Source organism: Dipodomys ordii, unplaced genomic scaffold (assembly GCF_000151885.1).
Source record: "Dipodomys ordii isolate 6190 unplaced genomic scaffold, Dord_2.0 Scaffold2, whole genome shotgun sequence".
NCBI classification, from domain to species: Eukaryota; Metazoa; Chordata; class Mammalia; order Rodentia; family Heteromyidae; genus Dipodomys; species Dipodomys ordii.
Window position 1 is genome coordinate 9737502 of NW_012267218.1, and position 12664 is coordinate 9750165.

General features: G+C 38.4%; 1 protein-coding gene across 2 annotated transcripts in view; it reads left to right on the forward strand.

Moving 5' to 3' along the window:
- Positions 1–1324: 1324 nt before the first annotated feature.
- Positions 1325–12664, forward strand: part of Trip11 (thyroid hormone receptor interactor 11) — a 61552-nt gene continuing 50212 nt past the window's right edge. For both annotated transcript variants that reach the window (XM_013015555.1, XM_013015562.1), the window contains exons 1-5: positions 1325–1512; positions 5847–5906; positions 8241–8406; positions 8663–9022; positions 12567–12607. In XM_013015555.1, the coding sequence (XP_012871009.1) occupies positions 1408–1512; positions 5847–5906; positions 8241–8406; positions 8663–9022; positions 12567–12607 (732 nt within the window). In that variant the 5' untranslated portion in view covers positions 1325–1407. The remainder of the gene's footprint in view (positions 1513–5846; positions 5907–8240; positions 8407–8662; positions 9023–12566; positions 12608–12664) is intronic.

Below are 12664 nucleotides of genomic sequence, written 5' to 3' on the forward strand. Positions count from 1 at the left end.
CTGGGCCTGGGCACTGTCCTTCAGCTCTTCAGCTCAAGGCTAGCGCTCTACTACTTGAGCCACAGCGCCACTTCCGGCTTTTTTCTTTTTGCTTATATGGTGCTGAGGAATTGAACCCAGGGCCTCATGCATGCAAGGCAAGCGCTCTACCACTGAGCCACCTTCCCAGCCCTGAATGTGAAAATTTTTTTATTGTGACATATACCATAAATATATTTGATGTTGGTTTATGTAATTCCATAACTGTGTACATGAAGAAATATTACTAGTTACTTTAATAACATCACATTTTCTTTACTTGGGAATAGTATCTAGAGTACTTTATACAAAGCTTAATTTTTCTCTAGATTACCAATGTGCTTTGTATAATCTTCCATTCAGATTGGATGTAGTATTATGGTAGGTTCTGTGTTTGTAACATCTTTTTTTTTTTTGGGTCCAGTCATGGGGCCTGAACTCTGGGTCTGGGCTCTGTCCCTCAGCTCTTCAGCTCAAGGCTAGCATTCTACCCCTTGAGCCACAGCACCACTTCCGGCTTTTATCTTTTTGCTTATGTGGTGCTGAGGAATCGAACCCAGTGCCTCAGGCATGCAAGGCAAGTGCTCTACCACTAAGCCACCTTCCCAGTCCCTCAGGAAACTTTTGAACTTATAAAGTGACACACTTTTCATTTTCTCATTATTTAAGGTTTGAAAGTCAACAAACAGCCCTAAGAACTTGTCCATACCTCTTACATAGAAGATAGTAAACCTATGTTTAGCATAGAAATTAATTGCTTTTAAACTTCAAGTAAAGATGAGTGTTTGAGCTCACACCTATACTCATAGCTACTCAGGAAACTGAGATTTCAGGATTGTGGTTAAAGCCAGTCCAGGAGGAAAGTCTGTGAGCCACTTATCTACAATTGATCCCAAAACTGTGGCTCAAAGTGGTAGGCTCTGGGACAATGCCCAGCCTCTGAGTCAAGCCCCAGGACCCCATAACCACCACCACCAACAAAAGAAAACTTCAAGTGAAATTCTAATCTTTATACTATTCAAAACATTATATCTGCTTTAACTATAGTAATTGTGTTCATTTTTAATAAAAATCTTGTGATTAGAGTATTATAGAGGAGTCACTTCATAGAGTACCATTATTGGATAACCTTATACAAATCATTCTGCTTTTCAGTGTTATGAATTTGGTAAAAGATCAATAAAGTACTTTATTATTTGGGTTATAAATATGTAGGTAGAAATCAGCCACCTTAAAGCAAGACAGATTGCACTACAGGATCAGTTGCAGAAACTGCAGACGGCTGCTCAGTCAGTGCATTCAGGAGCTGGCAGTGTAACAGCAACCACCACGTCATCTTCATTTGGCTATGGGATCAGTCATCATACTTCTGCATTCCATGATGATGACATGGACTTCAATGACATAATTTCATCACAACAAGAAATAAACAGATTGTCAAATGAAGTTTCAAGACTTGAATCTGAAGTTGGCCATTGGAAGCATATTGCTAAGGTAGTAAATTTGAATGCCATTTTGGGAAGTATTAAGTGAGTATTAAGTGAACTTAGGATTCAAAAGATAAAAACTGAAGTTAGATTTTTTTTGCCTTGGAGTCTTTGAGGTGTCTGTTGGGAACACCAGGACTTGCAAGCTGACACTGCTGTCTGGGATATTTTAATCTCGTGTTTGTGGGTGGGAGGGTTGAACTTGTGTGTGTATGTGTGTGGTGGTGGTGGTGGGGTTTGAACTCAGGGCCTGGGCATTGTTCCTTACCTTTTTTACTCAAGGCTGATGCTCTAACATTTGAGCCACAGCTCTACTTCCAACTTTTTGGTGATTAATTGAAGAGAGACTCATGGTTCCAAGCTGGCTTCAAAATGCAATTTTCTGATCTCAGCCTCTTGAGTAGCTAGAATTAGGCATGAGTAAGCTTTAGTGACATTAAAATGAAAATCTGACCATTGATATTTGTTAAACTATTTTATGTTATTTCTCATGTATTAGAAATTGAATTATTGAGGCTGGGAAGGTGGATCTGTGGTAGAGTGCTTGGCATGAGGCCCCGGGTTTGATTCCTCAGCACCACATAAACAGAAAAAGCCGGAAATGGCACTGTGGCTCAAGTGGTAGAAAGTTCAGGCCCCATGACTTTAAAAAAAATGAAGAAGAGGGCTGGGAAGGTGGCTCAGTGGTAGAGTGCTTGCCTTGCATGCATGAGGCCCTGGGTTCAATTCTTCAGCACCACATAAGCAAAAAAAAAAAGAAAAGCCAGAAGTGGCGCTGTGGCTCAAGTGGTAGAGCGCTAGCCTTGAGCTGAAGAGCTGAGGGACAGCTCACGACTGGACCCAAAACAAAAAAAAATGAAGAAGAAATTAAATTATTGTTATTAAATTATTTGGGACTGGAGGCTTTCCTCCAGGGGACCTTAATTTTGTCTTCCATGTTAGGTTATACATTTTAGATTTTACATTTTACTATGGAGATGTATCAGTACATCTGATACGTACATCTTTATTTGAATTTAACTTCATCAGTGCAGGAAAAGCAAAATATATCAGAGATTCTTTTTCTTCCTTCCTTCCTTCCTTCCTTCCTTCCTTCCTTCCTTCCTTCCTTCCTCCTTCCCTCCCTCCCTCCCTCCCTCCTTTCTTTCTTTTCTTTCTTTCCTTTCTTTTCTTTCTTTCCTTTCTTTCTTTCTTTTTTCTTCCTTCCTTCCTTTCTTTCTTTCTTTCTTTCTTTCTTTTTTTTCTTTCTTTCTATTGTGGAACTTGAACTTGGGGCTTGGGCTCTGTCTCTGAGTTCTTTTGCTCAAGGCTCATGCTCTACCAACTTTGAGCCATACCTCCACTTCCCATTTTTGACTGGCTAATTAGAGATAAGAGTCTCACAGGGACTTTCCTGCCCGGGCTGGCTTTGAACCTCAATCTTCAGATCTCAGCCTCCTGAGTAGGATTATAGGCATGAACGACCAGTGCCTGGCTTGAGATTATTTTCCATCTTTTTTGTGAATATAATATAGTTATGAAAAAGAAATTTTTTATTAGCTTATATTACTTATACAAGGAGGGATTTCATTTTTACATATATTTTCACATATTTACAATATATTCTTATCAATTACTTTACTGCTCTACCACTCCAAAAAGAGAAATCTTTCTTAAAATATCTACTTGTTTCCCATGTTGCTAGACATTTCTAATACTCAAAATACACTTATATATAAGACAGTTTGTTAATTTTATCTCCAAAAAAGCAGTAATTCTTAAACTTTGTAAAAACCAATCTAGAGAACTTGGTAGATTTCCTACCTTTAGATATTTTGATTTGCTTTTTTAGAAATTTGCTTTTTTGGAAATGACATTTAAGCAAATTCTGGTAATCTAAGGAATACATTTTCAGAAACAATGAAGCGCCAGGTAAGGTGGCACCCATTTGTTCTCTAGCCTCTAGGAAGTTGAGGCAGGAGGAAGGGGAGCTGGAGGCCAGCCCAGGCTGCACAGTATTCCAGGATAGTCTGAGCTGCATAGTGAAACTGTGTCTCAAAAACAAACCCAAAAAGAAACATTGATAGGGTAAAGTGTCACAAGAAAGAAATAGGTTTTTGGTATGTTCACTTAAACCTATCTTGAAATCTTAGTACATGTCAGACCTGTAATGAAATATAAAGATGGAGAGGCATCTCTGGGCCTTGGTAGGCCTGTAATCCTAACTACTCAGGAAGCTGAGATCTGAGGATCATAGTTCAAAGCCATCCAAGGCAGAAATATCAGTGAGATTCTTTTCTCCAGTTAAATCACCAAAAAAACTGGAAGTGGAGATGTGCCTCAAGTGGTAGAGCACTACCCTTGAGCCAAAAAGCTGAGGGACAGTACCCAGGCCTGAGTTCAAGCCCCAGGACCTGCTCAAAAACAAAACTAAACAACAACAACAAAAAATTGAAGAGCATAATTGGACTTGTCAGTGGGCTTAACCTTCTAGCAAGACGTAACAAAAATTAACATTTGTAATACTATATAAAATGCTACAATGTTTCCATATAAATTATCTCAGTATATTATTTATGTGAAATAGTTATTGCTTCTAGTTTTCAGGTAAGAAACTGAAGTTATTAAAAATGATATATTCATTGTCACAGTGATTGTTACGATTCAGATACACTTTTTTTTGTAGTGCTAAGGATTGAACTCAGGGCCTCACATATACTGTGCAAGTGTTCAACTATTGAGTGTCCTCCCTAGCCTCCTCCCCTCCTTTTTGAGATGGTAGTCTCATTTTGTTTATGAGATGGGGACTTGAACTTGCAATCCTTCTTCAGCCGCCAGAGTAGGAGAGATTACAGGTTTGTGTTATTGTGTCTGGCTTAGATACACATCTTCTGACTCCAAATCCCATGATCTTTCTATTATGCCATGTTTGTTTTTTTTCAGTCATGGAGCAGCTCAAGTGCTAAGATTACAGGCTACCTGTTTCCTCTGTTTTTGTCTGTCTCCTCCCCCGCTCCCCATCTCTCTCTCTCTCTCTCTCTCTCTCTCTCTCTCTTTCTCTCTTTCTCTCTCCCTCCCTCCCTCCCTCCCTTTCCTCTCTTCCCTCCCTCCCTCCTTTCCGTCCTCCCTTTCTCCCTAGAGAGGGACTTCACTGCTGGGAATCAAACCCACGACTTTTTGTGTACTGTGTACTTGTTCAACCACTAAGGTATAGCCTCAGCTCCATGTATATTTAAAAGTAGGCAGGAGAGAGGCTTTTGAATGCTTTTACCATAGATTAATGATACATGTTTCAATAATGGATAATGCTAATTGCCTTTATTATATCATGTGTCCATGCATTGAAACACCACATTATACTCCACAGATATTTATAAGGTATCAGTTTTAAAATAATTTAGGAAGTGGTGCTGTGGCTCAAGTGGTAGAGCGCTGTCCTTGAGCTGAAGAGTGCAGGGTTAGTACCCAAGCCCAGAGTTCAAGCCCCACAACCAACAAAAAAAAATTTTTTTAAGATAAATAAATATTATGCAACTTTGAGAAGAGAAAGAACACAAAAGATTATTTTATATTGAAGTCGAAATCTGGGTAAAATCATTTTGAAAAGAATTTTACTTTCTCTTTGTATTAAGAAACTTTGGATTGTAAAAATTTCCTTTTAAAAACCACTCCATTCTCTTCACATTTACATTTTCTTAAGCAGAATAAAATATTTCATTTTTTTCTGTTTTTGTTTTGAAAGCTATCATCCCCAGTTGGTTAAAAAAAGTTTTTTGTTTTTTTGTTTTTTTTTGGGGTCCGGTCATGGGGCCTGAACTCTGGGCCTGGCCGCTGTCCCTCAGCTTCAGCTCAAGGCAAGCGCTCTACCACTTGAGCCACAGCGCCACTTCCGGCTTTTTTCTTTTTGCTTATGTGGTGCTGAGGAATCGAACCCAGGGCCTCAGGCATGCAAGGCAAGCACTCTACCACTGAATCACCTTCCCAGCCCTAAAAAAAGTTTTAAATATCATATCATTTTACTACTTTGAAGAGTGCTTATTGGAAAGTATCTTTTTGTTGTTGTTGTTGACCTCTGGGCTTGGGCGGAATCACTCAGCTCTTTAGTTCAAGATAAGCACTCCACTGCTTGAGCCACAGCGCCACTTCGGTTTTCTAGTGGTTTATTGGAGAAAAGTGTCTCATGGACTTTCCTGCCCGAGCAGGCTTTGAACCGGGATCCTCAGATCTCAGCCTCCTGAGTAACTAGGATTATAGGCGTGAGCTACCAGCACTTGGCTGGAAAGTATCTTTTAATGAAGTTTGTGACTTTTTGTTTTACAGGAAAATTAATTATTTTCTAATTTTCTTTTCTAACCTTCTAAGGCTCAAGGAACACATAGTTCTGATCAAAGTGAAATCTGCAGACTGCAAAATATTATTAAGGTAAGTCACATTGTTGATTACCACTGGCTATTCTGCTCTAAAATCTGTGTAGTAAAGATAAAGCTAAATTACTTCAAAGAGCTAGTTACAATAGTGACTGTTTAGATTAAAATATTCAATTTAAGTATTTATATCACCTCTATTCTATAGATAAGTAAGTTATATAAAATAGCTTTTTTCTAAAATGATTTGGTTGTGAACATTTATTTTTAGTAATTTATATTTATATCTCATAAAATGTCTTTATTAAAACAGAATTCTGTTACTGAAGTTTCAGGGTTTTAGAATATTAAAGAATATTAAAAAGAATATTAATGGGGGGAGGCTGGGAAGGGATGTGAAGGGTAAACAAAGGAGGAGGCTGCAATGCTTGGTAAGAAATGTACACATTATCTTGCCCATGTAATTGTAACTCCTCTGTACAGTATGTTCACAAATAAAATAAAATTAAATAAAAAAGAATATTAACAAAATAAGGTGCCAGTATTATTCATTGTAAATAATTATTTTATGCTTGGGCAGAAAAGTCCATTAGACTCCATCTTCAATTAATAAGCAAAAACCCAGGCTGGAGGTGTGGCTCAAGTAGTACAGTATTAGCCATGAACAAGAAGGACAAGCAAGAACATGAAGTGCTGGGTTCAAGCCCTAGTACTGACACAAAGTGAATGAATGAATGAATGAATGAATGTCTTAGATACATATATTTATCATGGCAGTGAATTATTTAAGATTATTTTAGTTTGGAGTTTACTGATACAATGCTAGTGTGAATCCTGATTGGACTCTTTACCAGATATACTTTAGGCAAGTACTTTGGACAAGTTACTTTACATTTTCCAGCTTTTATTATATAATAAGTAAATTAGATACCATCCTGAAAACTACTTTATAGATTTGTGCTAAGATTTAAGTAAAGTTTTTAGCAGAAGGCTGGCACACATAAAGCATATAAGGTTAAAGAATAGTTTTCATTAATCTCAGGAAATGAAAGCTAATTTGTAATTTGAATTCTTGATGTTATAATTAATAACTGTTTCTGGCTAAGTAAAGCAAAACAAGATTTACTAGAATTACTAAGGGTAGACTGTGTAGAGGACTGATGGAAGGGTTGAGTGTCTTGTGTAAGGAAGAATAGGATTGGGAGCATCTCAGGAATCTAGTAGGACATGGTGGACAGACTCTTGAGAATGCTTCCTATCAAGATCTAGATTCTTGGAGAAACATTACTCATCTCAAACATTACTCATCCCACTTAACAGTTTCCAAGTCCCATGAAAACCGGCAGAAGGAAAGGCTGAGCAAGAGCGTGGCATATCAGTGATAGAACATCAGGTATAGACTAGCAAGAGATGGATTCCAGCATTGGTAGAGTATGTTGCTAAGGAAGGAGATCATGGTCACAGGTAATAAGGAAGAGAGTTTTTTTTGGGGGGGGGGCAGTGTGCAGGTCCTGGAGCTTGAACTCAGGGCTTGAGCATTGTCCCTGAGCATCCTTGCTCAAGATTAATTCTCTACCACTTGAGCCACAGCTCCACATCTGTTTTTTTGTTTTGTTTTTGGTAGTTAATTGGAGATATGAGTCTCATAGGCTTTCCTGTCTGGGCTGGCTTCAAACCACAATCCTTAGATCTCAGCCTCCCGAGTAGCTCAAATTACAATCGTGAGCCACCAGTGCCCAGCTAAGAAAAAGTATTTTTCTTCATCTTTTGCTTCATTGTTTACTTGTGATGTTCCCTTATTAAAAGTAGAAATTGATGTTTTATGTATGTATGTATGTATGTATGTATGTATGTATGTTGGTCATGGGGCTTGAACTCTGGACTAGGTGATGTTCCTGAGCTTTTCTGCTCAAGGTTTGGGCTCTACCACCTTGAGCCACTCCACCACTTTCAGTTTTCTGGTGGTTAATTGCAAATAAGAGTCTCACTGACTTCCTGATTGTGCTGGTTTTGAACTGTGATCCTTAGATTTTTGAAGTATGATCCTCAGATTCTAGACTCCTGAGTAGCTAGGATTATAGGCACAAGCCACCAGGGCCTGGCAGAAAGTTTGTTTTTAATGCCTAAGAAAACCAGGCATGGAGTCTCTCAGAACTGTCCTAATTTGGAAACTGTGATTGATGCTGATGGAAAAACTTTCAATCAGTCCTGTGTCTATATCAGTTGTGTTTAAACTCTCCATTCACTCTGAGTATTCACAGCTTTTTCTCAACAGTGGTCTCCTTAGAACCATATACCCATGGATATCAAGGGTCTATTCTATAGAGTTCTGGGAAATAGTAGGCTAGCTTATACACAATACATGTGATTAACTTTGTTCTTACATTTTAAGGAACTTAAACAGAGTCTAAGTCAGGAAATTGATGACCATCAACATGAAATGTCAGTACTGCAGAATGCTCATCAACAGAAACTGACAGAGATAAGTCGTCGACATCGAGGAGAGTTAAGTGATTATGAAGAACGAATTGAAGAACTTGAAAATCTATTACACCAAGGTGATTATTTTTTATTAATTTCACATGTTAGATGGCATAAAAATGAAATTAAAGAACAAGCTTAGCAGTCTTCACACCAGGACACTGCCATAAACTTGGACTGAGTTCTTAAGACCAGATGACTGGTTCTGCTCTTTGTCAGAAATTTGTCATACTTAGGCTCTTATTAAAGAGATTAGCATTGTATTAAATCTCTTCTTAAGCTATTTATTTGGAACTTGCCATCTGACATCCTGGATTTTCGTTTGTGCTCCAGGTGGCTCTGGAGTTACTTCAGCTGATCACTCCAAAGTCTACAAAATACAAAAATCTATTCAAGTTCTACAAACTGAAAAAGTAGAATCTACAAAAAAAATCGAAGAGCTTGAGGATAAAATAAAAGACATAACTAAAAAATTAACTTCTGCAGAAAATGACAGAGATATCTTGAAGCAAGAACAAGAACAGCTAAATGTGGAAAAGAGACAAATAATTGAACAGTGTGAAAGCTTGAAGCTGGAATGTAGTAGACTGCAGACTTCTGCTATGAGGCAGAGTGACACTGTGATGGAGGCGAGCATCCTTCCACTGAGTTCCTCAGTGGAAGAAGTGCGCAGACTACAACAAGCACTGTCTGGTATAAAATGTTTGGAACTTATTTCCAATTGGTGTTTCATTGCATACTAATTGTTTTCAGAGATAAACTCTTAAATAATTGAATACTTTGTGACAATTAAGTATTTATGGAAATGATTGTAATTTGAGTAGAATTGTTTGGCTTAGATTTAGCACCATAATTAATAGACCATAAATGATTTTTTTAGTGAAATGGCTTAAATGGCTTAATTAATCTCTTAGCCTCCTTTTCTTATTGTTTAAGTATTCACATGGAATTCAGTGATTTAGGAAGCAATCTACATTCCTGTGAAATGTTCATGTAATTCGTAGGAAGTATGGGTATATTCCTTTCATTGTACATAGAATCAGATTCTTTATGTAATTCATGAGGGCTGTGACCCTTCAGTTAGGGAATGCAACCTTCTATCTGCTGACAACCATTGTTAGCTTTTGAAATGATTTTCTGTCTTGAAGCAAAGGTCTGAGTGGCAGGAGCCATAACATTTCTATCATTTTCCATGTTCAAGATGACAGTTACTATTCAAGTATTCTGTAGTGGTTAAAAAAATAAAGTTAAAAATAAACCAAACATAAAACCCAAACAAGTATTAAGTAAAACAGACAAAAAATCAATACTCATTTATGCCAGGCAAACAATCTGGGCTTGTTAGCTGAAAAGTTGCATTTTATTTTACACGTTGTGCTCTTTTCACAGTATAAACTCTTGCTGTAAGTGCATTCATTCTCTGCTGTGAAAGTTTGCAACCCTGTGTGCTTGTGAATTGCCACTTTATGTTCCTTAACCCCACTCTGTGGCCCAGTTGTTTAGAATAAGTTCCTGATATGATCAGTTAAACTAAAGTTAAACTCAAAAGTCATCAGCTTCCCTTCCCTCTTCCTTTCCTAACCTTGTTGATAGGCAACATTTGCTAGTCTTTCAAAGCCATGGATCACTTCTTCACCAAACACATCCTATGCTATAGTTCTAAGGTTCTCTCTGGTTGCATGATATTTCAGGATTGTATCCCAGAGGAGCACCAGGGTTTCTCACATGTGCAGCACCTTAGCACCTTAGGAGCGGCCATAGGAATGGGTTCTAGACTTCTTTCTCATTTGCTTTCAATTGGAGTAGTTTGCCCTTTGTTTTTTTTGGGGGTCCAGTCGTGGGGCCTGAACTCTGGGCCTGGGCGCTGTCCCTCAGCTCTTCAGCTCAAGGCTAGCGCTCTACCACTTGAGCCACAGCGCCACTTCTGGCTTTTTTCTTTTTGCTTATGTGGTGCTGAGGAATCGAACCCAGGGCCTCTGGCTTGCAAGGCAAGCGCTCTACCACTGAGCCACCTTCCCAGCCCAGTAGTTTGCCCTTTGTAAAGTAATTCATTATATCAAGTGATCCAGTGAGTTTATTCGTTTAAAAATAGACCTGTTGCTCTAGTCTTTCTCCCCTTTCTTGGATCTCAGCCTCCTGGGTAACTAGGAGCTTGGCTTATGATCGATTTCTTAGAGCATAACATGACTGGGCTGGAATACAGCTCTGTCTCTGACTTAGTTATCATCTCTCTCTGCCTCAATTTTTTAATTTGTAGGATTGAAATAATAGTATCTTCCTTGTAAGAATTAAAATAATGAGAGTAATAAACTAGTAGGTACAAGGTTCCCTATAGAGACATTTGGTCCATAGAGTGTTAGAAAAATGTTAGCTGTTTGTATTCTCTGGTTTCCATTATTCTGTTTTAAACCATTTGGTTTTTATTCTGCAATCAGAATAAATTTCCAGAAATGCATTTTTTTTTTCTCCTGCTCTTAGTACTTTGTGGTTCAGTGAGAACTTCAAGATGAAGTCTGAACTTTTTTAGTTTGGGCATTGTGTCCCTGTCCACTTCTTCAGTTTAAATCCCACCCACCCTCCATTCTTCTTCTTCTTCCTCCTCCTCTTCTTCTTCCTTCTCATTTATATTTACTGCTTTCTGAGTGGAGTGACCCTATCTTCTAGCTAACTTAGTATATTGATGTCATATAGGTGTTAACTTCACTACTAGCTACCTGAACTGCCACTTCTGTCCACATAGCCCCATCACATGCTCTATCACATTGTATTATTATACATCATAATTGTGTTTACTTTGGGGGGGGGTTCTTTTTGTTCTTTGTTTTGCCAATACTGAGGCATGAACTCAGGGCCTGGGTTCTGTCCCTTAGCTTTTTCACTCAAGGCTTGTGTTCTACTTAATCTACAGCTCCACTTCCAGCTTTTTGTGCCAGTCCTTGGACTTAAACTCAGGGCCTAGGTTCTGTCCCTGAGCTTTTTTGCTGAAGGATAGTTCTCTACCACTTGATCCTAGAGCTAGAGATAACAGTATCACAAACTTCACTGCCTGGGCTGGCTTCTAACCTCAAATCTCAGCCTTCTTAGTAGCTAGGATTACAGGTATGAGCTACCAGCACCCAGTGTGTTAACTTGTCTTCCCCTCTGTATTGTAACAAGCTGTTTTAAAGTAATGGCTAAATTTTTCTGGCCTTACTGTACATGCTCAATTTTTGCCAAGTGAATGTTAAAATTATTTACTTCAACCAAGCTCACAGTAGTCTAGTTCTGTGTTCTTCTGCCAGAATCATTTCTGTTTATGGATCGATATGTAATACCTTCATGTAACTCACATTAGATAATTGAGAGATCATTGTATTGCTGTGATATACTTACATTTATTGCTTTCCATGTTTCTTTGTTTCCCCCCTCCAGTCTATAGACCTTACACTATTTCTTTTTTTTTTGTCGGTCTTGGGGCTTGAACTCTGGGCCTGGGCGCTGTCCCTCAGCTCTTCAGCTCAAGGCAAGCGCTCTACCACTTGAGCTACAGCGCCACTTCCGGTTTTCTGGTGGTTTATTGGAGATAGGAGTCTCACGGTCTCTCCTGCCCGGGCTGGCTTTGAACCGCGATCCTCAGATCTCAGCCTCCTGAGTAGCTAGGATTACAGGCGTCAGCCACCAGCGCCCGGCACCTTACACTATTTCTAACACAATTAATCAACTCATTTTGAAACAATTTGTGAGTACTATTTTTATTGAGGCAATATGACCAGAATACAGTGATAATTCTTACATTTTTTCAAAGAGTTGGATTTTAACATGTCTTGCTTTTTGTTTTTTTGGGTTGTCTTGGGACTTGAACCCAGCTTGGGTGCTGTCCCTGGGCTTGTTTTGCTCAAGGCTAGTACTCTAAAACTTTGAGCCACAGCTCCACTTCCACTTTTGAGGTGGTTAATTGGAGATAAGAGTCTCATGCTCATGCCTGAGCTAGCTTTTTGGTGATTCTCAGATTTCAGCTTTCTGAGTAGCTAGGATTATAGGTGTAAGCCTCCAGCACCTGGCTTTAACATGGTTTTTAACTAGAATGTTTTGAATAGTCAAACTGAAAATATAAAATATGTTTCATTCCTGTCAGTACTTGCTAATTTATGTTTATAAATATACTTTATTTTAATGGGATTTCTGAGTGTAATATGGAAGGCTATTATTAAGATATTCTAAATAATTTTAATGTCAGGTTCATTTATTGTTTTTACAGATGCTGAAAATGAAATAATGAGACTAAATAGTTTAACCCAGGTAAATTTATGTTATGTAAGAAAGCTTTGGCTTTGGTTTATTAAGAAAGTTTTAATT